Consider the following 25,210-nt stretch of genomic DNA (forward strand, 5'->3'; position numbering starts at 1 on the left):
TGTCTATCCATCAGGCCGTCTATTCCTCCATATGTCCACCATCGTATCCATCTGTCATTCCATTCATCTTTCTGTCCATCTATCCACACTCTGTCCATCTGTCCTCCCTTCTATACATCTATCCATCTGTCCATTCAAGTTGCTGGCCAGCCATTTCTTTCTCTATCTCTTTTTCTGTGTGTGTGTTTGTGTCTCTCTCTGCCTTTCTGTCTCAGGTTCTCTCTGTTTTTTTTCTGCCCCCTTTGTGTGAGCATGGTGCATGCATGCTATTGTGTGTATGTGCGTCTTGTATGTGTGTGCACTCAGGTTTTGTTTATGGAAGGGGTAGTGCGGTTCATGTACATGTGTGTTATGTTATTAGTGGCACTATTTAGTCATGACAGTGTGATGTGACATGCAGTATGTCATTTGTGGCACTGATTGGTGATGATGATGTGATCTGACATGCAGTTGATCGTACCCGGGTCAAGCTGCTGACGGATGAGGATGACCCCACTGCTGACTACATCAATGCCAACTACATCCCTGTGAGTAAATCCACTCTCTTCTCTTCCTTGTGTGTGTGTGCGTGTGTGTGTGTGTGTTGGGGGTGGGGGTGGGGTGTGCCAACTACATCCCTGAATGGATCAGCCCTCTCTTCTTCTGTGTGTATTAGTGTGTGGAGGGGGGAGGTCCGTGTATGTTTATGTATGCATGTGTGTGTGTTTGGGGGTGGTGGGGCGGAGTGGATCAGTTCTTCCTCTTTGGGTATGTGTGTGTGAGGGGGGAGGATGAGGGGGGATGTTTGTGTATGAGTGTGTGTGTGTTGGGGAGGGGGTGGGCAAACTGCAGCCCTCTCCTCTTCCTCTGTGTATGTGGGAGGGGGGGGAGCCAATTTCCATCCTTATCAGTGGAATGGATTTGTTCTCTCTGTGTGTGTTGGAGGGGCTGCCAACTGGATCAGTCCTCTTTCCTTAATTTATGTATGTGGGAGGGGTTGGTGTGGGGTATGGGAGTGGATGTGTCCCTATGAGTGGAATGAACCCTTTCCTTTTCCTCACTGTGCCTAGGAGTGGGGAGGGGGGGTATGTGTGTGTCTGTGTGTGCATGCATGTTTGTGTATGTGAATAAATGTTTGTGTACAAATGTGTATGGATGTGTTTGTGTGATTGTGTGTGCATGCACACTGCTTGCACACAAATATGTCTGTGCATGCATGAACACACCATGCCCAAATTTACTTCACAATGTTCAAAACGGTGATAAAGATTAAAAAATTTGAAAAACACACACAAAAATAACTGCATTCTGCTTCCAAATGCCAGGTGACATGATGAAGATGAAGAAAGATTGAAGAAGAGGCATGTGACCAGAGATGACAAATGTTATGATTTCGCTGTATTGCGTTATGCTTGACCACAGTTTGTTCGGATGTCACACCAACATCAAAATTGTTCCGCTGAGTTCATCTTCAACCACATAGCATGGTTACATGCTTTCCTGTCATAACATTACAGCATAACGACATTGAGTGGACCACCCAGCTTAACTGTAGCAGTTACACTGTGTTGCAAGTAGGCCTTGTAGATAAAATGTACGTTTGCTGAAAAACTTAGCGGTATGAAGAGCACAGGAACAGGAGTCATGATGGCTGCCGGAAAAAAAGGGCGCTAGCCAGTGGGACAAAGGGGAGGTTACCTACTTCTGGGAGGTTATCGGCCGTAGTTGCTTTCGTTTTCTCCGCATAGGCGGATAGTAGTTTGCACAGGACAGGAATGTCAGACCCCTGCCGGAGTCTGCACTAGTTGGGTCACAGTATGTTATTTGAACGTAATTTTAGATAGAAAATTTCCTTTTGCTGATGTGGCTCAGGGTCTGAGTGTTCCTACCAAATTTCCTGATTGTTCCTACAAACAGTGGACAGGGGTTTGCATCTGCTGTGTGACTGTTTCAGGGCTACTCGTCCCCCCGGGAGTACATCGCCACACAGGGCCCCATGACCGGCACCGTCAACGACTTCTGGCGCATGGTGTGGGAGCAGAACTCCGCCCTCATTGTCCAGCTCTCTGACCTGCTGGAGAGGGGTCGGGTAAGATGCGCGCACACACACATGCAAAATAAACACTCGCGCCCACACACACACACACACACACACACAATGCAGGGCAGACACAAAGAACAACTTTGTGCATCTTTTAGGGTGTGTGTATGTGTATGTTTGGGCATGCATTTCAGATTTGTTGGATATATATATATATACACACATACCCAAGTTACGACAGATAAACATAAACGTAAACAAATATAACCAGCTAGAAGAGCAAATCAAATGCTGTCATGATACATTAATAGGTGACACAGCAAAGAATAATTCAACAGTGACACATGCATGTGCACACACACATACTCAAGTCTCTCAGCATGAAGGTCCAGTGTTCTAAGCATTCAGCTGCTGTGTCTTTCCAGCAGATGAATGTAAAATCATGATGCTTTAAAAAAAAAAAAAATTTAAATGAGACCAGTTCTGTTTTACTTGCAACTAGTTATGCTTGGTTTTTTTTTCTGAATTTAAGCTGAATGATGTAGACATCAAAATGTTATTTGCTGGGTTTGGGGGGGGGGGGGGTTGTTGTTTTTTTTAGCTGTTTTAATCTTTTTAATTCATTTTCAGGATAGTGTGTAGCAGGGTCATGTAAAGATGGATACTGTGTTCAGTACAAATATTCGTTGTGGTTATTTGTGGCTAGAGAGGAGGGCATGAAGTTATGGTGGTGAGTAACTGTCTTTGAATCCGATGCTGTCTTGTCGCTTGCTGACAGTAGTGCCTACTGTCACCCCACCCCTTTCAACACCCAACACACGCACACACACACAACACACAACACACACACAGACACACAAACACCCCCCACCCACACACACACTCCCAACACACACACACCCACACACACACACGTGCGCACACACACACACACACACACACACACATACACACACACACACACCTCCTCCCACCCCCACCACATACACACACACACACACACACACACACACACACACAAGATTTCAAGATTCTGTCACTGTATTCAGTGACTTGAAGTGGCTATGAAAATCATTAAGATTTATGAAGTTTACTGATCTCTCTTTTTCTCTCTCTCCCCCCTCTCTCTCTCTTTCTCTTGGGGTGTTTCTAGAACTGTGATTCAAAATGTTTTGTGTTCTGCTGTTCATCATGCTATTTCCTTTGAGTAGATGAATAGATGGAATATGTCTTTATAGCAAAGTGTAGGAGTATTTGCACAATCACAAACACATGCATACACATACACGCATGCCACGCACGCACGCATGCACGTGCGCATGCACACACACACACACACACACTCACAGATTTTGTGTGTGTGTGTGTGTGTGTATGTGTGTGTTGGTGTGTGTGTATGTGTGCCTATGTAATTATATATGGAGAGATGTGTATATTTTGAAAATTGTGCAATGGCAGCAGTGTTTGAAGTGGTGCTCATTTCTTTGGTTCGCTGTTTTTCTTGTTTTATTCTTCTTTGTTCTTTTGGATTTAAATCTTCCAGTGTATATAATCCAACGCACATGGTATTTTTCTCTTTGTGTGTGTGTGTGTGTGTATCAGAAACTGTCATTAATATCATTGCTGCTAAATTTTGCTTGATTATCAGCTGTGATGAAAGTAGTAATGATGATTATGATCAGGATGGTGATCATGGTGAATATATTTATTGAGCAACAAGGTAGGGAGAAAGTGACATGTATATAATCAGTCCAGTCCTTTCTGACAACCAGCGTGAGTGTGTGGCAGAATGAGCAGAATGGTTAAGGTGCTTAGCTGCCAACATAGAGTCTGTTAGGGTGTGGGTTCGAATCCGGCTCTCAACTTTTCTCCCAAACTTGACTGGGAAATCAAACTCAGGGTCTAGTCATTTGGATGAGACGATAAACTGAGATCCTGTGTGCAGCACATTCTTGGCACTTTGAAAAAGAACCTATGGCAACAAAAGTGTTGTCCTCTGGCAAAATTCTGTAGAAAAAAACCCATCTACTTTGATAAGTACAAAAGTATACACTCAAGGCCTGACTAAGTGTGTTGGGTAATGCTGCTGGTCAAGCATCTGCCTAGAAGATGTGGTGTAACATAATATATAGATTTGTCATAACGCAGTGATACCTCCTTGAGAAACTGAAACTGAAACTTTTTTTTCTGAAATCTCCAAATGTGTATGCTTTTGTTGTGTTGAAGGGGTACATGTACAAATGTGTTGTGCTTTGCTTTGTTTGCCAACAGATTTGCTTGCTGAGTTGATTGCAGTTTGTATGTGTGTGTAAGTGTGCCTGTGTGGAGGGGACTGAGTTTGCATGGCAGAAGTGGTGGTGGTATGGATGTAGATGGATGGATGTGTGAATGTGTTTATGAGAGATCAAGAGGAGGGAGGAGACTATCCAGATACAGTTGCTTGTCCAAGTTTTTGTTGTTGTTGTTTTTTTTGGTGTGGGTTTTTTTTTTTTTTTTTTTTTGTTGTTGTTTTTTTGTTTGTTTTTTTTACTCCATTGAGTTTTTTTTTTCTTTGATATATCTCATAACATGTCACATTTAACAAAATGTGCAAGGTACTGTTAGAGTGCCAGTCATCCTGTGCATCTGTCACTATCTGTCAGTCTGTCTGTCTCCTTCCATACTCTCTCTCATTCCTCTCTCTCTCTCTGGCTGTCACCCCTTACCATCATCATGTGAAAAAGGATTGAAAGATGATCACTGTTTGTTTCATTGTACAGCTACACTGGAAAAAAATACTTTAAAACTGGATTCGTTTTCTGGTGTTCCTGATCAGAACAGTGTAGCAAACATTCTTTTGTGTATCAGTGAATAATGTTCTAAAGGGATTAGTGAGATTGACTGCAAAAGTAATGCAGATATGAAACAAAGAAAATGGAAATCATTAGTGACAGCAGTTAACTTTTCTGATAATCTTTCTCAGTTTGATCCTTTGGCCTTGTGTGTTCATGGGATGGGGTGGGTGCGTGTGTGTACATGAAGGGGAGGAGGGAGGGATGGAGTTGATAGGGATGGTTGCAACTTGGTGTTCATGACCTTATGCTAGCATTAGCATGTGTGAATGAATTTGTAGCTGATAGAATGCATGGGTGTGTGTGAGTGTGTTTACTACAAATCATCATGCAAATTTCTTAAGATGGGTTCACTAGTATTTTTTGTTCTTTCTCACCTCCTTGTCTGAAGGATGTTAGAATGCTGAATGGCTGACAAAATCAGTGTCGTGGTCATCATCATTCTCTCTCACTTTCTAATGGATCATTTTTCAGGAGAACATTCAAATGTAATTCAAATTACGCATGTGAATGTTGTAACGTGGTCAAAGATGAAAATAATTTTATAAACAGTTGTGATCTATACAATAGCCTAAGGGAAAAACATCTGAACTCTGAAAGTCAATCATATGTTCACTTGCTGAAGAATGGTTCTATTTATAGTATTCGTAAACTCTGTGTTTATATATTTAATGCCCTGAAGATAGGACAGGAATTTGTTGACAGCAATGAAGACATTTAGAATTAATTTACAATGCAGAAGAGGCACTTTTGTTCTACAGGTTTAAGTTAGTATGTATTTTATATTGAATTGTCGCTACGTGATCACCATATTGTGTACTTTTGACCTCTTTCTTGGGGCCAGAGGCCTGGAGATTAAAGTTTTTGTTCTTCTTCTTGTTCCCCCTCCTATGTCTCTATCATTTTCATTTTCACTCTTTCTCATGCAGATAGGGCATTATTATAATGATATGCATATGGTTTCAAACATGCACAAACACATGTGTGTGTGTGTTTGTGTGTAAGTGCACTTTGGCCAAAGTCATCCTCCCACAACCTGGTACAACCCCTTATGTTACAAGACCTGCTCATACAGCCAGTAGTTTCGGGGAAAGGACTGCACATGACACCCAGCTGAACTAGAAAGATGTATACACTAACACACACACATCTGACCCCCTTACAGTGTGTGTGACAGGAAATGTCCCTTTCAGTGTGTGGTGTGTGTTCTACCTTATAGTGTGTGATATGTAATGTTCATTGCACTGTGTGATGGGTGTTGTACCTTACAGTGTGTGATATGTAATGTTCATTGCACCGTGTGATGGGTGTTGTACCTTACAGTGTGTGATATGTAATGTTCATTATACTGTGATGGGTGTTGTACCTTACAGCCCAAGGTGGACCTGTACTGGCCGACAGAGGTGAACAGCCCCATGCAGTACGGAGAGATCATTGTCACCATGACTGCCCTGTCTTCCCTCAACAAGTACACCATCCGCAACTTCATCATTTGCATGGTAACACTCGCCTGCTTCACTCTGTCTCTGTATTTCTCTCTCTGTCTTTCTGTTGTGTGAGTGAGTATGGATGAATGTGTGTGGTGAGGTTAGTGTGTGTGAGTGTGTGTGGTTGTGTCCGTGTGTGTGTGTGTGAGAGAGTTTGTGTGTACTTATGCAAGTGTGCGCACCCTGGGGTGTGTTCAGGAGTAAACAACCTACATATGTGTGCAGGGGTTGTTGTTAATCTCATGGAAATGTACTGAAATCTTGGGCTGTGTTCACAAGTAAAATCTTGGCTGAATCACAACTGGCGACAACATTAATGAATTCAATTTCTCATTGCTGCATCAAAAGGTAATACTTGGCTGAACAGTAACTAGAATCAAGCATATATGTGCATACACATGAACTTATCTTGCTTTGTTCTCTTTCTCCCCTTCAGTTTTGTGTCTTCCTTGTTAATATACTGCTGATGGAACAGAAATTGACCAACTGTGTGTTCCACTGTTGTTTTACTGTTAGTACGGGTTGTTCCAGAATCACGACCTTTGTCTGGAATGACAGGTGCTTGCTGTGCCTGCCATCACTGTGTACCTGTCTGGCAGTTTTGACTCACCACACACAATATAAAAACCAATATGTTATTCCCACACATACATGTCTCCTGATCATTGCACAGAGCTGAAACAGCTTTCCAGACAGAACACAGAAAACGTGCATTCAGAAGTCAGGATATGCATGTGTGCATGCCTTCGATTCTTTGGACTGTCTCTACTGATGGGTGTTGGGGTCAGATGATGGTAAAAAAAAAAAAAAAATCATGAAATCAGTGGATCTTCTCTGTCATTGTTGTGTTTTGTTGTTTTTTGATGTTTGTACACCTGTCAAATGCCACCAACAATCAGCCAGGCTGGCACCAGTACTGGACAAAGGGAGGAAGGAAGGATGGTCTTGTCTTTTGAGAAATGCCGACTTTTGTGTGTGTTTTGGGTTTTTTTAATTTTTATTCTTATGCATTCACTTTTTTTTTGTTTATTTTGTCTACTTATTTTATTTTATTTCATGTCAATTTTTCTTTTATACAAACCTCTGGTAGGCTCTCAAAGCGTGGTCAACATGAAGGTCTGCCATCTGTTCCTTTTTTTTTCTTTTCTTTTTTTTGGATCAGATGTTGTCAGCGTGCATGGTTCAGTCCACACACTTTGACATCTCCTTGAAACTGAAACCTAATTCAACTTAATGGTTTTTTTCCCCACAGGAGAACAACATGGAGGAGAGACGGCAGGTGACCCAGTTCTTCATCCATGGCTGGGTGGATTACTCAGCCAACCTGAACCCCAAGGACGTCATGGATTACATCCGCACTGTGCGCCTGGAGGCCAAGCGGAACCCTTCCCGACCCATCATCGTTCACTGCAGGTACTGGGTTCAAGCCTTCTTTCTCTGTCCACTCCATCTGCACTGTGCTCTGCGTGTGTGTGTGTGTGTGATGTGTGTGTGTGTTCCGTTTGTCACATTATGTTATCTAGTTTTGAGTTACTAGACAATTGTGAGTTTCACCTTCCTCACCTCCATCCCTGTGGTACAAGTGAGCATGTAGATAAGAATAAAAAGGAACAAGACAGTGGGACATTATTTCAGGATGTGTTGTTACCATAGTGACATTATTCCAGGATGTGTCCTTATGACAACGACATTAATATTCCATTATGCGTCCTTAAGACAGATCAGCGATATTAACTCTTTCTATACTAAGGTACACTATAGTGTACCTGATGAGCACAACGCTTTGTTACTGTGGTACGCTATAGCGTACCGCGAGTTTAACAACTCATTGTTCATAGGTTAACGGTTTTGTGCGAAACGAAATGGTACAGCTCTGTTCTACAGTCACCCAAAACTGCACCTGTACTTTTATTGTGGCTGAAAATGCCTTTGTTTGAGTACAATACATGCGAGTGTACAGTCACCTTTCTCGATCGCTCACTTGACAAGATGGTGTATCTGTCAACTTCGGCAAGTACTGTGGCTCAAAGTCGAATGCAAACTGATTCTATTGTGGATATCCACTTTGCATATGCATTTGTCCAATCAGCTGCTATAATTAGGAAGGGTCTATAGCTACAAAAGACCACATTTGTAAAATTTCTGTTATATGGGAAAAACTCACCCCTTTATGTCGGTTGTGAGAAACACATATTTTTTTCAAAATATGATAAATCAACCAGTAATTATGTGAGTGCTTTGAAACATTGCGAAATGTTAATCCATTCTGTTCTTTATATCATCACCAAATTTCACTGCTGTATGTAATTGCATTCTTTTTTTTTTTTTTTTAGATATTTTTCTTGTAACTTAAACAAACAGCCAGTACAGAGAGTATAATGAAGGAAGTCATTGGGCAGTATAGAATGAGTTAATGTTCCATGGTGTGTCCTTCTGACAGTGATATGATATTCCATGATGTGTCCTTTTGACAGTCATAACCCACAGCAGGCTGTGCACTGGGATCACTGGCCCATTACGCAGTGTATCTGTCTTTATTTCTGGAGTGTGGTTACAAAGCAGAGCAACGTCTGGCAGTAGTGGTCAGTTCAAGTTGACCCACCGTCCTCTCACTTTCAGTTGGGTTTTTTTTTTTTTTTTTTATGATATCTTTGTCCTCCCCAAAACTCCTCCCTCCCCCATCCTACTTCTCAGTAATTGCATCTCTGGTGGCTGGACAGTTTTCTTCAAGCTCAATCATGGCAGTGACCTCTAGGGGTACAACTCAGCTTCCAGTATCACAATACAAGGAGTGCGTCATTGTCACAGGGTTTGAAACCTGGTTTGGTCATGGGGGGCACTGCACTGCTGAACATACCACCAACATTCTTCATTTCTGGCGGTCATGGGATAGGGCCTGAGTTTTGGTAAAATTCCTCTCTGTCCACTCACTGATGTTGTTTGCCCACTTCTTTTGCTGTCCACCACATTTCTTTTTCCACTACACTGTTCCCTGAAGGATGGTCATGGAGAGCCTGTCAGATCCTGTCATGTGGCCAGACCATCTCATTTTTCATTTTTTCATACTGACCAACATGTCTGGTGGTTTTCCTGACTTCTTCATTTGTCATATGGTCCTTCTAGCGAGTTGCCAAGGAGTCTCCTAAAGCATCTCATTTCTGCCATAGGAGTCGAGGACTTGCATGGGTTTTCTTAAGAGTGTCTGCCAGTCCAAACCTGTACCTGCGTACAGTGTCTGCACAGATGATCCTTCAGGCCACTGGGAAGCCAAGTTAACTTGCTCCTGACAAAGGACCCCTATCGGGGCCTTAAGATAGTTTTGAATTTTTTGAGTGGCACCTAATTTGTATAATGATGTTTTAAGCTGAGAATATCTTAACTGACCTATCCATCCTCCACTGCTGCCAGTAAATGCAGTGTGTGTTGCTGTGCTCACGAGCAGGAGAGTCATTTTCGCGGTGACTGGTTTACATGAAAAATGTGTGGCAACAAAGGTGTCTGACCCAGTTTCGTCTCATTCATAAGGCAGACAACAGAATTAGACAAAGGGGCCCTATCATGTCTGAATTTAATGTGTTTCAAACTCTTTGTGCTTTCCTGGGTTCATTTACAAGTCATCAGTGTGTGCAACTTTCAAACAAAAAATATGGATACTTTATCATCTTACTGTATGATAGCATAAGAAGGGAGAAAGTTTATATTTGTCCCCAACTTACTCGTTATGTTACTGATCATTTTGGAAGTTTTCAGTGCATAAATTCTAACATTTGTTTTTTGGCGATTTTATTTCTTACCCCTATAAATGTGTCATCTGTGGGAAAGTCAGGGGAGCTAACTGGTAGTACTAAATGAGTTAAAAGTTTAGATAGGTTTTAGGCTTCAGAAAGACAACAAAATCAGATTTATGGTCCATCATGAAATAGAGAGAAAGAGAAAGGGGAGACGGGGAAAGAGATGTATGGCTATGGGGTTGCTGTGTGCAGTGCTGGCGTGGGTCGTTCAGGGACGTTCATTGCCCTGGACTTCCTGCAGCAGTATGTGGACGACCACACCCTGGACGATGTGGTGGACATCTACAACTTGGTGCTGAACATGCGTCACAACAGACCCTTGATGGTGCAGACTGAGGTGGGTACATCAGATAAGAAAAAAAAAAATTTTTCTTGAATTTCTTTTTTTCCAAAGCACATTTCTCATTGATGCCATATGAACACACACATTTCAAAGTAAATAGTTTACCACTGTACCTGTATGTAGTTTTGACATCAACATTGCCTCTCATGACACAAACACTAATTCAAACACACTGACACAATCAGTTTAACACAAACGTTCAGACACAATCATTCTGACACAAATTTACTTCAAGCATTAAAGTAGAAGGGGAATTAATTTAGATCACCATAAGAGCAGGGCATGAAAAGCCACAGAACCTGAAACATTTTTTGTATTTTTTATGATGATGGATGATGGTGTGGCAATGGTGCTGTGGAGATCTATATCAGTTTAGAACTAGGACATTACAACTTTGCTCTGTGCTTCCTTTCATGTTTTGATTTATATCCCAGTGTCAAGCAGGCCATAGAGCTAATCGATACTGGCAGTGTTGACATGGACATTTATGCACTGCTTGTAAAGATGAAGGTGATGCCTCTAGACCGTGGTCTGTCTTCTCAGTTGAACCCAAAGGAAAATAAATTCACTTGAAAAAGAAAGAAAAAAAGGGTGGTGTTGCTCTGTAGTGATATGCTCTTCCTGGGGAAAGCAGCCCGAATTTGACATAGAGAAGTCTGTTGTGACCAAAAAAAAAAAAAAAAAAAAACAGTACAATACCATACCATGCAATACCATACCATGCAATAAAAAGTAATTCAGAACAATACCTTGCAATACAATATCATACAGTACAATACAATACTGCATCAACAGTGGTAAGGAGATGGCCGTGGGATGAAAAATCCCACAATGATATAGCTTCTGAGAGGATTGGAACTTGCATCAGTCCATGGCACTCAGCTCAACACTGTGCCACTGTGGCTGATGACCAGATTAAAGATTGTAAATAACTTGGTGCCAGAACAGCTTAAACTGTTTATTTTGGGGTATGTGACTTGGTACTATTTTCTTCCATCTGATATTCAGTTTCTTGATCAACGTTAGTTTCAATCCTTATACAAAATCTTTGATACTTGGCAATCCATTAACTGTATTTTTGGCATTTTGAACTATATTCAAGAGGAAGGTGGCAGAATGTGTAAGACATCTATCTGCCTATACGGTGTCCAGGAGAGTCTGGGTTTGAATCCTGGTGTCGCCCTTTTTCTCAAGTTTGATTGGAAAGTCAAGCTGAACACCTAGTCATTTGCATAAGACGATAAGCCAAAGTCCCATGTGCAGCACACACTTGGCGCACTGAAAAAGAACCCATGGCAACATAAGTGTTGTCCTCTGGTGAAATTCTGTAGAAGAAATCCACTCTGATAAGTACACACACACACACACACACACACACACACACATATATATATATAGATAGATAGATAGATAGATAGATAAATATATGTATGTGTGTGTGTGTGTATCTCTCTCTCTCTCTCTCTCTCTCTCTCTCTCTCTCTATATATATATATATATATATACATACATATATATATATCTATATATGCATGCTCTCAAGGTCATTGGGTTATGCTTTTGTCAGGCTTCTGCCCAGCGGATGTGAAATGTGTATGGATTTGTCTAGTGCAGTGACAGGCGCAGTAGCCGAATGGTTAAAGCGTTGGACTTTCAGTCTGAGGGTCCTGGGTTTGAATCATGGTGACAGCGCCTGGTGGGTAAAGGGTGGAGATTGTTACGATCTCCCAAGTCAACATATGTGCAGACCTGCTAGTGTCTGAACCCCTACGTGTGTGTATATGCAAGCAGAAGATCAAATAAGCACGTTAAAGATCCTGTAATCCATGTCAGCGTTTGGTGGGTTATGGAAACAAGAACATACCCAGCATGCAAACCCCCGAAAGCAGAGTATGGCTGCCTACATGGCGGGTTAAAAACGGTCATACACGTAAAAGCCCACTCACGTATATACAAGTGAATGTGGGAGTTGCAGCCCACGAATGCAGAAGAAGAAGTCTGAGAGCAGTGATGCTACCTTGAGAAACTGATATATAGATATATAGATAGATAGAGATAGATAGATAAATATATGAAATGCAATATAGTGTTGTGTTATGCAATATACATTGGTGTGTTGTTTCAGGCGCAGTACGTGTTCATCCATGACACCCTGAAGATGATAGTGGACACGAAGATAGAGATGATGAAGGCAGACGAGGAGAACATCTACCAGAACCAGGTTGCACAAGACGATGACAACGTCTATGCCAACCAGGGCTTTGGTTAGTCTCTTTCTAGGGTCTGTCTGTCTGTCTGTCTGTGTCCTGGTACAAATCAAACCTGCTGTGTTTCACTTCTGTTTGGGCTGCTGTGTCATGAAAACAATAACAAGAGTGATAATAATTATACCAATGATAATAATAATAGTAGCAGTAGTAGTAGTCATAATTGGATTATTATAATCATGATGATGATGATTATGATTTTTTGTTTATTAATTTATTTTATTATTTTTTAATTATTATTAATGATACTTATATAGCACCTATTTTCAATCAGAGAGCAAACTCTACGTGCTTTACAGAGTTATTTGTACAAGGAGCAGCCTACCTGGGTAGAGCTGACTGACAGCTGCCTTCATTCACTCACAATTTGTTACCTGTGCCATTCGATCAGGCTTTACTCATTTGCACACTCTTTGTTTCAGAGACTGAAGAGAATGTCTATCAGAACACGGAAATTCAACCGACGGACCCTACCACATCTCTGTGATTCCTGACACACCTTCTGTGTTGTTGGTTTTTTTTTGTTTTCTTTTTTACCCTCCTGAAAACCATACCTCCATGCCTATGGGGAACAGGGCATTCTTTTGTGTTCTTTTTCATTGCAGGCACCAAGCATTGAACAGTGCCTGTATGGACTCTTCAGAAAGTATGTGTTGTCGTGTCAGTTCATACTGTTCTGTTACACAGCATTTACAGAATGCACGCACCAGTCTGAATGTTCCTCTTGGGAAATGCAAACACCAGTCTCAGTGCCCCGCTAGTGAAGCGCTTACACCAGTCTTAATGTCCCACTAGGAAAGAGCAAACACCAGTCTTAATATTTCACTAGTGAAACGCTTACACCAGTCTTAATGTTCCACTAGTGAAGTGCATATATTCCACCAGTGAAGCACTTACACCAGTCTTAATGTTCCACAAGAGAAGTGCATACACCAGTTCTATGTTCCACTAGTGGAGCCCTTACACCAGTCTTAATGTTCCACTAGTGAAGCACTCACACCAGTCTTAAATATATATCCCACTAGTGAAGTACTTACACCAGTCTTGAATATATGTACACACACCTACCACTTGTGAAGCATTTACAACTGTCTTAATGTTCCACTAGTGAAGCACTTACACCAGTCTTAATGTTCCACTAGTGAAGCACTTACCAGTCTTAATGTTCCACTAGGGAAGTGTTTACATCAGTCTCAGTGTTCCACACATACACCACTCTGAATAATCCACACATACACCATGGACCACACATACACCAGTCTGGATGATCCACACGTACACCTGTCATAATTTTCCACACGCACACCAGTCACAATGAATTTTCTGTGGGGTCACTGCTTTCTGAACATTCAACACAAGTTTCCATTCTGCACACACACACACACACACACACACACACAGACACTCACCAACACTTCACAGCACAAAGAAAGCAGAGGTGTTTTTCAGTCTATGTCAGACTGTGGACAGCTAAAGGAAGTCCTGAATTGATGAGCTGTGTGCCCTTTGGCAGAGATTTGGAGTTGAAAGCTTTTTCCTTGCCTGGGATAGGAACCTTGTTGCCTTTTTGTTGACTGGTCCAGAAAGTAACTATTTCCACAAATCTTTTGGATATGTTATCGATGCATGTATACATCATGTAAACCTCATGTCTTGTTTTGTCTTGAAAATATTCCTCAGCTAATGCTGTGTTCATTCCGTTACTTTATTCATATATATGGTTTTTGTTGTTTTTTGTTGTTTTTTGTTTGTTTTTACATGCCATTTGGAGAATTACAATCATTTTGGATTCATGTGTGTTCAGAAAGTGTGTCATGTAATAACTCTGTTTCAGTTAACTGTGTATGTATGTATGAGTGTGTATATATTTTCTCAGCAACCACAAGTGATAGAGAAACTAAAGAAGGCCGGTTGATAGATATTGACAAAACCCATCTACTGGCCTGGTCTAGCCATCATCTTTTTTCAAAATGTTGTACATCAGCAAAAGTCATCTTCATATATGTTTCTGAATTGATGAAAGATTGCTTTTACATTTGAAAATGAATGATTAGTTAGAAATATGAATTAGGCCTGTTGCTTTGTACATTGTTAATCATGTATGAAGCAGTCTTTCTAAAATTCAGTATGATTAGTGATTGAAATGGAAATGGTCAAGATAAGATTAGTTAAGTCTGAATAAGTGTGCATTCTGCCAATGGATATTGATCCTTCAAATTAAAATGAGAAAGAAGAGTAATACATAATTTCAACTCATTATATAATGATTGTGACACATGACAAAAAATGATAAGTGATAGATGATGTTCGAATGATTTTGAAAAAGAAAAAAAAAATGTGGCTCTTGAGAAAGTTTGATGAAGGTAGGGTTTCTCCACCTTGTGCTGCATGCTGTTTGAAATGTCAGAAAATGTCCTGCAGCAACAAGAGACATCACATGAAAGAGAAAACTAGGCTAGCTGTCATCGCATCACATGCAACAGAAAACTAGGCAAGCTGTCATCGCATCACATGCAACAGAAAACTAGGCTAGCTGTCATCGCATCACATGTAATAGAAAACTAGGCTAGCTGTCATCGCATCACATGTAACAGAAAACTAGGCTAGCTGTCATCGCATCACATGTAATAGAAAACTAGGCCAGCTGCCATCACATCACATGTAAGAGAAAACTAGGCTAGCTGTCATCGCATCACATGTAATAGAAAACTAGGCCAGCTGCCATCACATCACATGCAACAGAAAACTAGGCCAGCTGTCATCGCATCACATGCAACAGAAAACTAGGCCAGCTGCCATCATATCACATGCAACAGAAAACTAGGCCAGCTGCCATCGCATCACATGTAACAAAAAACTAGGCTAGCTGTCATTGCATCACATGAAACAGAAAACTAGGCCAGCTGTCATCGCATCACATGCAGCAGAAAACTAGGCTAGCTGTCATCGCATCACATGTAACAGAAAACTAGGCTAGCTGTCATTGCATCACATGTAACAGAAAACTAGGCCAGCTGTCATCGCATCACATGCAACAGAAAACTAGGCCAGCTGTCATCGCATCACATGTAACAGAAAACTAGGCTAGCTGTCATCGCATCACATGCAACAGAAAACTAGGCTAGCTGTCATTATCAGTAATCTCTAACCCCTTCTCCCCCTTACATGTGAAAATTATTATGTAGTTGTATATGATAGTCAATCGTGTCCGACTATGACCATCAGAACAGCAGAGGAGGCAACTGCTGTTCCGACTATCTGGGCTAGAATTTGATTATAGTGGAGAGTGTCTTGCCCAAGGTACATCCCCACTCTCTCGGCCATGAGGGTTTTAGGACAGTCGGCGTTGGGATAGTTCCCAAAGGCCAACTAGCCCACAAGGCTGCAGCTCTAAGAACCAATGCAGTTTTGCCTCCTAGTTTGAGAGTCATAGTCCTTCACAAAAGACTAACCTGTAAATGATTTCCCATTGACTGGAGAAACCACTGATAATACAGCTCTCACTTTGCTGTTGGCCCAAATGTAAAACTTATGTCAATCTGTAGTTGATGTAAAGAACATCTGTGTATGGGACAGGATCAGATCGAAAGTGTCTGGCAGATATTCCAGAATGACCAAAACATCAGCTCTAAAACTGATGTTTTAATGTTTGATTTCTGTTCCTGTTTTCCATGTGTGATTGACACAAAGTTTTTGAAATCTGTTTATCATCGTACTTGCGATGATCTGCATCAGACGTCGTCTTACCCACAATCATGAACCAAAGTCGGATTTCACATCAAATAATGGTGGCAGAGACCCCAATCAGATGTTGTCACCATCCCACCTCATACACCCCCGCCCCCCACCTCCCCAACCCCCCACCCCCAGTACATACCCAATACAAAAATATATTTGTTACTGAAAATGTACAATGCCTTTCATATGGCTAAAAAAAAGAGTAGAATTCATCTTTAAATACAAACATAAAAATCATGAATACACTAACCCATTTTTCATTCCAGAATTAGCTCATAACAGGACTGTAACCTTCCTGGAAATCCAGAAATTGCTAAAAATTCTGTTCTTTGTTGTTGTTAATGATTTTTTGTTTGTTTGTTTTGGGTCTCTATCATCCTTGTCTTTGATATAGTTCATTAGTGCTCATAATGCTTCATGAGTTGTCACTAAGGATTCCAGACACTGAAATGTTAAGCTGCATTTGGCTTGAATCATTTCAGTTCAGTTTAATTCACAGGGAAGACTTCCATTGTTTGATCTGGTGGCGAAACTCATTACTTTCTGCGATTCCATCAGATGTGCAAATGATACTTGCAGCAGATTTGTATGAGAGATCAGTGTGTAGAGCTGAATGTGCATGGCTTATACACACAAATCACCAACATGTATAGAACATGGAATTCGATGAGGAAAGGTTCAAACTGTAGTGGATTGAATTCTAGAGCACTTTGCTGGTGAATTGTTCCAGGCCCAAAATTTGGCACACACTGTTATCAGCTTGTTTTGCCTGTATTTTGAAATAGTTCAGAGGCAACATGAAATACTATCATCTTGTTTCACCTGTATTGTGAAATAGTGTTTGATGCAACACTGCAGTAATAGGGCAGGTTTAGGTATTCGATCATTCATATTGTTTTATACTTTTTTTTTAGAAGATAACATGAATGATAGTAAGATCATCATTATTGATCCTGCAAAGCAGAGTCATCTTTTCTGCCTTGGAATACAATACAGGCATGTATGAAAACATTTCAGTTTTATGTACATTTTTCCTGTGTATGTAAACCTTTCATAAATTGTGATACTTAATGATTTTTGTCTTTGGCATAATTGTCTACGCACATGATTAATCTGTTTTCCTTATTTTGATGAGTGTGTGACCACCTGTTCTAGCTGAACACAGACTTACATGTAGATAATATATTGTGCTTGTTTGGGGCTTTTTCAAGTACTTTTATGTTTGATTATGATGCTATTTACGAAAGCATATTTCTGCAATAATGTACTAAAGGCAGGCCATACTGGTTGGTTTTGTCTCCCATCCACAGGCATAATCTTGCTGAATCAGTTTCAGAGCGTGTGTATGATGCTTGCATTTACTTGCCAGGTACTTTGTAAACTGTTTATTTCTATAATGTACTTAATCAGTGTTTCTCTTATCTCGAACCCAAAGTATGAAGCTAACAAAACCACAATTTCCATCTTCCGACTTAGCACTTGTCAAGTGTTTCCCTGGAAGGTAGGGAGTATTAACATGGAACCACCTGTACTTTTACTGCTTTCCTGACATGTAATCATTGCAGAGTCCTCTCTGCTTATCCAGTTATTTTACTGATCAAATCAGTTTTGCTAATCATCATTACCAAGACTGCATTTGTTGTGGCCATGTGAGATTTAGCATTCAGTGATTTAGGGGCAAAAAAACTTATTTTGTATTGAAAGAAAAAAAAAAGACAAATTTCCAGGACAATCATTTTCAATTACTTATAAAAAAAAAATGCTGCAAACCAAACAGCATTGACTCTGCAAGTATATAACAAATTAAAGTATACTTAATGGAATGCATTACGAAATCTCAATAACTCCATAGAGTTCATTCAACAATTATTTATCTTTTTCTTGTTCTTTTTTTTTTTTTTTAATATGCTCTCTCTCTCTCTCTCTCTCTCTCTCTCTCTCTCTCTCTCTCTCTCTCTATATATATATATATATATATACTTTTTTTGTACTTAAAAAGGGAGTTTTAGGGGAACTTCCCATGTTTTACATTTGTTTTTCTTTTCTTTTTTTAATTCAATAGAAATTTTGTTTTTGTTAGTGGGGTGGGGGGATGTGCATGTTTATGCTGCCATTGAGTTAGCCTCCAATTGTATGAGTTAATAAAGTATAGCTATTTTGGTAAATCCTTGAAAATAAGAAAATCCATTAATTGACCATTATTTTGATAAATCCTTGAAAATAAGAAAATCCATTGAATTGACCATATCAGTGTTGTCTCCACTCTTGATTTTTTTGTTGTTTTTTTTTCCTTTTTCTTTGTTCTCTGTCTCTCTGCCTGGCCCTCTTTCTTTCCCTCTTTTTTCAATTCTTTTCCTGATTTCTTTCAACACAGTGTTCATTTAGATAGAACAATTGTTGATGGTAATATCTGCAGTTTAGTTGTATTATTTGCAGTTGAAGCTTTAATGTTAAAAATGTAACTGCTTGTTAAATGTTGTAGTTGTTGTACTTGGATTTGTTTAGTTTCTGTTATAAGGATAAATTCAAATTGTGATCACTACACACTTACAAAGGTAAAGGTGTGCATGTCATGGATTCTCTGTTCTCCTTCTCTGTCTCTTTCTCTCTGTTTATGTCTCCCTCTGTCTGTCTCTGTCTCTCTCCTCTCTCTCTCCTCCCCCCCCCCCCCCTCTCTCTCTCTCTTCCCCTGTCTCTCCATCATTCTGTCTGTCTTTCTCTTTCCTGTTCTAAGTATTCCCCCCTCTCTCTCTGTTTTTAACCATTGCTCTTTCATCTTTATTACAAAGAGGGGTAGGCAAGAAGAGTTACTGTTCTGCTGTTTTATCCAGTGTCTTCCACAACACAAGGGTCTGTGCCTTACAAGTTATGATACAAGCAGAGCATTGCCTTGAGAAGTCTTCCATTCTTGCCATGTTGATAAACAAGTGGGTTGGAATTGCAGTGTGTGTTTGTGTTGCGGATGTGTGTGTGTGTGTGTGTGTGTGTGTGTGTTTGTGTGTGTTCACGCTTGTGCATGTGCAAGTGAGTGTGCAACTCTGTGAGAGAATGGGAGAGAAATTTTGTGGGTGGATGGGTGTGTGTGTGTGAGAGGGAGAGAGAGAGAGAAAAAGAGAGAGAGAGAGAGAGAGAGAGAGAATGTATGCTTGTGTTTGAGAGAGGAAGTGTATGTGCATGAGAGAGAGAGTGTGTGTGTTTGCGTACAAAAGAGAGAAAGCAAGTGTGTGTAAGGAAGACAGTGTGTGTGAGAGAGAGAGAAAGAGAGTGTGTGTGTGAGAGAGTGAGAGAAAGAGTGCATGTTTGTGAGAGGATGTGTGTGTTTGAGAGAGTGAGAATGAGAGACTGGGTGTGTTGGAGGGGATGATAACGGAAACAGAACTGGAGCAGTGCTGAAAATAATTTCTTACCCTGTGAGATACTTTTTATTCAGTGTTATCTGCCTGCATTTTACTTACACTTGAGTCCTCTTGCTCTAAACTCCATGCATTTGCCCCCTGTCAAATTTGTGTAATATTAAAAGCGGTTTTATCATGTGTTAAAATACTGAGCTTTGTTTACTTGTATGCATTTCTTTTAACTTTTTCATACATTTTGCTTTATTTTTTTATATCTCCTTTTTAAATATGACACTATGCAATTTGTTTGAATTTTCTGCTCAATCCAGAGATGTAAGCATTTGTGTATATGTTTAAAACTTTGAGGGGAGAGACTGTAAATAAAGTTTGAAATAGTATTGGCTTAACTTTATGATGTGTTTGTGTCTGAATAGTGTTTGGGTTTTCTGTTTTGTTGGCGCTTCAAGGCTTCCACTCACCACATCACACTAACACATCCCTTATGTTATGAGCACATTATTGTTTTTATTTTTGTTCGTTCTTCAAATTTGAAGTTGACCACTGCTTGAGTGTCAGATGGGAGGATCTGTGACAGTGGGTTCGGAGGTGACTGGTGAGGCCAATCCAGGCTCTGAAAGTTTGCCCACATGTGTGGACATGATTTTGTGGGTAGGTACTATAGAAGTGGAGGTAGCTCATGCATTTCCTCCCAACCTCTGCAGTTTGTGCACACACCTCTCTCCCTCTCTCTCCCATGATCAAGATCAACAACAACTGGCCAAATGGTCAAGCAATGTATTTGTTCTGTAATATGTTGACACTGTCTGTGCTGCAGTGCAACTGATGTCTTACCAGTGCAAAATGGGATCTGGTTCTCATCTCCAAAACATTCTCTGGTAAGTCAGAAGGGAAACCTTTACTGAAGATGGCATGAATCAGATGAAAAATGAATAAAGAAAAGAGTAACCAACAACGATAAATATCGTGATGAATATATGGCCGATTTTATGAAACATGCAAGGGGTGAGGGTGATTTTTTTTTTAATGTCAGATGGCCACACACACACACACACGCGCGCGCAGCTTATAATGTCCTATTTTAGCATCCTAAATTCCTGACACTTATCGTGTCTGTTGCAAAGCAGGCATGAAGTAAAAATGCGAAATAACGTTCGTTGAACCTCGACATCCGCTTTTAAGCGTGCTTTGAAAATTCACTGATTTTTTGCAACGACAGCACACTTTCCAACGCCAGTTGCCATATTTGCCGAACACCGAATGAACGAACCTTTTTTTGACGAGGGAAGTGGACGGGCGCAACAGCCGATCGAGTGGTTAAAGCGTTGGACTTTCATTCCGAGGGCACCAGGTTCGAATCTCGGTAACGGCGCCTGGTGGGTAAAGGGTGGAGATTTTTCCGATCAAATCAGGTCAACATAATTTTATGTGCAGACCTGCTAGTGCCGGAACCCCCTTCGTGTGCGTACGCACACAGAAAATGAAATACGCACGTTAAAGATCCTGTAATCCATGTCAGCGTTATGTGGGTTATGGAAACAATAATAATTATACCCAGCATGCACACCCCAGAAAGCAGAGTATGCCTGCCTTCATGGCAGGGTAAAAACTGTCTTACACTTAAAAGCCCACTCGTGTCCATATGAGTGAACGTGGGAGTTGCAACCCATGAACGAAGAAGAAAAGATAATGAGGGAAGTGGAATAAGCATGCATATGCTTTTTTGACTCACTTGTGTAAACAAAGTGAGTCTATGTTTAAACCCGTTGTTCTGTTGTCTGTGTGTGTGTGTGTCTGTGTGTCCATGGTAAACTTTAACATTGACATTTTCTCTGCAAATACTTTGTCAGTTGACACCAAATTAGGCATAAAAATAGGAAAAATTCAGTTCTTTCCAGTCATCTTGTTTAAAACAATATTGCACCTCTGGGACGGGCACAAAAAATTTTTTTTAAAAAGAAGCAAATTATATGCAAACTGCATTTACTGTTATATTTATATTTTTTGTATTCTCTAAACATGGCACTTTGATCTGATATTCTGACACAACAACAAGAGCAGTCATTATTATCAATTTTTGTTCAAACAGGAACTTCTTTTGCTAAGCATGGAAGTTTTATTTAGTTTGCAAACGTTTTGGTGCAGATAGTAAAAAAGGGAAATTAATCTGTAATTAATGCTTGGGGACTTAATTTGCTCTAAACTGATCTTTCTCATCTTAAACATTGCATTTTGAAATTGTACTCAATGCATAAAAAGCTTGTGTGTTTTACTCTCAGTGTACAGGGCTTTCACTATGTTCATTCGCCCAAGTGGTCTTTTTCGGAAAATACTAAAAATCAATAGGACGAGTGGACTTTACAGATCTATTGGCTGAGCCCTGAAGGTCATGGGCAAAAATCAATTGCATACACATATTTATAAACATTCAAAGCGTGTGCTCATATTCTTCGCGAATGCCAACAACGCCATTTTGTTTCAAGTTGTTGACCTGCCCGTTCAATCCTAAATTCAATGGACAATGCACGATAACATGTGATGGAAAGCTGGAGAAGGAGACCGTTAAATATTTATTCAGAGAAAGATTTGTGAACGCCTCATCTCTTACTGGATTATGCCCCAAACTGCCATAAAAATATCCACAGAATCAGTCGGAATTCACAGTTAAAAATTGTAAACCATGCGAGTTAATACCCTTGAATTGATCACGATGAAACACAAAAATTTCCAGTCTTGACTTTTCTCAAAATGAAGCCCTTTTCACTTCTTACGACGTTTAGAAGTACTTGATCTTGGCTCTACATGTTATTAGTTTAACAAAATACTCAATTTTCATATCAACTTTAAAACTATAAAACTAGAATGAACATAAAAGAGAAATTGAATCGACCGTGTCGTACTACATTCCCGGTGGGTGTAACTAAACTTGTACATCTATCTAGATCTAGAGAAAACGGCTAAATGTTGCAGTGTGATTGCGGCGATAGCCACGTCTCCTTCACCGCGGACTTAAAAAAGAATTTTTGATTGCCCTTAAAGATTTTTTGAATGCCCAATATACACCAGAATAATATGATTTAAACAGCGTTCTCACTGCGAATGCCGCAATTGGTTTATCGCCCTTTAAAAAAAAGCATGTTCAAATATTAAATTTTAGAACGTTAGTTAAGGAGCCACGATAGTGTAATGGGTAAGACAGTCTTCTCACCCGAACACGCGGGGTCCGAATCTTTTTAGGACTTTTTTTTCTTTTCTTTTTTTAAACCTGAAGCTTTATAATAACAAATACAGAACACATTTTAACTATTAGATTTTTTTTTTTTTTTTAAGTGTATCACAAGTGAGTTTTGAAGGCCTTGCCTCTTCTTGTTGTTTTTTTTACATCCAGCCTTCGGCAAAGAGAAATGAACCTCCATGGACAAGGATCGATGTCCTATGAGGACAAGGAGGAGTGGTATTCCCGTACATGTTCATTCTGTCCAAGGCACTTGAATTTCACCAGAAGCTCAATATTCTCCGACTTACTCACACTCCAAAATTAATATGACACATACATTTCACTGAAAGAATTGTTCAAGGTAAACATCTTTTTCGATGTTCATATTTCGGATACCCCCCCCACCCCCCCACCCCTCCCTCCCACCCCCCCAAAAAAAATCAATTGAAACATCTTAATTCGTTCGCATCACAAACTTTGCATATTAATTGTCTTTCTCTTGAAATCCCCTGACCTGTTTCTTTCCAGTTAATTCTAGCTGCTCAGGTTTATGACCTGAATCTGATTTAAGGAAATACACAAACGTCATGTAAGTATCATATATATTTTCCCATTCTGTATGTTGCCTTTAAATGTATGTCAAAGCAAGCAGTTTGTACTGTTTTTAAATAAACTCTTGGCCTGTCATTCCATATAACTTTCTTGAGTGAATCAGTAATGGGTATTCTTTTTAATTTATTATACGTACGATATCTTTATTTTAATTAAGTAGCTCGTTGACACGTACGATATCTTTATTTTAATTAAGTAGCTCGTTGACAAGAACAGTATCTTCAGCATTAATAACATCAGAGAGAGAGATACAAGACAAGACAAGAAAAAATTCTTTATTTTGGAAGGTAATAGATAAGGACTGGCGCGCTTTTTTTTTTTTTTTTTTTTCTTTTTCATCCAGTCCCCGCCCTGAAACGGGGTCTGCACTATACAATACTACATTATGTATGTCATTACATGCACTACACAATGCTACTTAAAGACATAACATGCGTACACTACACTACATAAAGGCATGGTACTACTAACACACACACACACACACACACACACACGTATGCGTGGTGGTCGCCGAGGGAGTAAAGCCTTATTTTCTGTTCGTCCAACCTTTTTCATACTTCTCCTGGTATTCAGCACCCCAGGTATAAAATTTAATGATTGTAATTATTGTGTGTTCTCAGAGACGGGACTCCATTTTCAATGATGACCAGTTCCGTCGATGCCCCAGGTTTACGGCACTCTCCATGACTGAACTGTCACAAAGGAAACCCATTACTACCTTCATCCTATAAAAAAAAAAAAAAAAAAAAAAAAAAAAATTATTGGCAAAAACATACAGTATCCGCCCCCACCCTACCCCCGCCCCCTCCCCAAATGATAATACTTTTTTAACTCAATCAGTACGGCCAGTCCTCTCTTCTCCTCTACACAGACCCCTCGGATGTCCAGTGGGTGTCTGAATGACCCAACCTTTAGCTTCCGTCGTCAGAATTGTGGTATTCTTTGTCAACATTCACCTCTTCAGTATAAGAGCCTTCCGCTTGCAATATTTTGATGATGGTAATTGGGCTGAAACGCTGTTGACGTCGTCTCTTTCGCCGTTCGTATGGAAAGAGTTAAACGCGCCACCAAGTCATACACTAGCCATTATATACTTGGTAAGCAAAGCGTAGAATCTGGGAAACAGTAAGCTCATATTCAAGAACGATGGAAAAAAACAACAAAAAAACAAACAAAAAACCCCACTTCATTTGTTCCCCCAACAAAAGGCCGTAAAAGCCATCCACTCCGAAAGGTCAGGCCTCTGGCGACAATCATGTTCTCTTGTCGCTGCGTCAAATGGTTACTTCAGCTAATGGCTGAAGTCCTCGGAGGATTGAGAGAGACGGGTGGGCGGCAGTGACGGTGGGGGGTGGAGTTGTATGGGGAGGCGGGGGGCAGAAGGAGGAGGAGTATGGGGGAAGGGAGAGAAGGTTGGCTGCAGACGCACACACACACACACACACACACACACACACGCACACACACACACACACATAGATACACGCACACACACATAAAGTTGTGGCATGGTTCTGAATGGTTGTGTGCGTGTGTGTGTGTGTGTGT

General features: G+C 40.3%; 2 protein-coding genes across 3 annotated transcripts in view; both read left to right on the plus strand.

Annotated features, from left to right (window-relative positions):
* LOC143298338 (uncharacterized) overlaps positions 1-20,210 on the plus strand; it is a 125,698-nt gene extending 105,488 nt beyond the window's left edge. For both annotated transcript variants that reach the window (XM_076611193.1, XM_076611194.1), the window contains 7 exons: positions 451-527; positions 1,934-2,068; positions 6,225-6,350; positions 7,591-7,751; positions 10,322-10,466; positions 12,598-12,736; positions 13,162-20,210. In XM_076611193.1, coding sequence (XP_076467308.1) covers positions 451-527; positions 1,934-2,068; positions 6,225-6,350; positions 7,591-7,751; positions 10,322-10,466; positions 12,598-12,736; positions 13,162-13,226 — 848 coding nt within the window. In that variant the 3' untranslated portion in view covers positions 13,227-20,210. The remainder of the gene's footprint in view (positions 1-450; positions 528-1,933; positions 2,069-6,224; positions 6,351-7,590; positions 7,752-10,321; positions 10,467-12,597; positions 12,737-13,161) is intronic.
* Positions 20,211-23,258: 3,048 nt separating this feature from the next.
* Positions 23,259-25,210, plus strand: part of LOC143297639 (phosphatidylinositol phosphatase PTPRQ-like) — a 91,725-nt gene continuing 89,773 nt past the window's right edge. Inside the window, exon 1 of the mRNA XM_076610058.1 lies at positions 23,259-23,292. Coding sequence (XP_076466173.1) covers positions 23,259-23,292 — 34 coding nt within the window. The remainder of the gene's footprint in view (positions 23,293-25,210) is intronic.

The sequence above is a fragment of the Babylonia areolata genome, chromosome 23 (assembly GCF_041734735.1).
Source record: "Babylonia areolata isolate BAREFJ2019XMU chromosome 23, ASM4173473v1, whole genome shotgun sequence".
Classification (NCBI taxonomy): domain Eukaryota; kingdom Metazoa; phylum Mollusca; class Gastropoda; order Neogastropoda; family Buccinidae; genus Babylonia; species Babylonia areolata.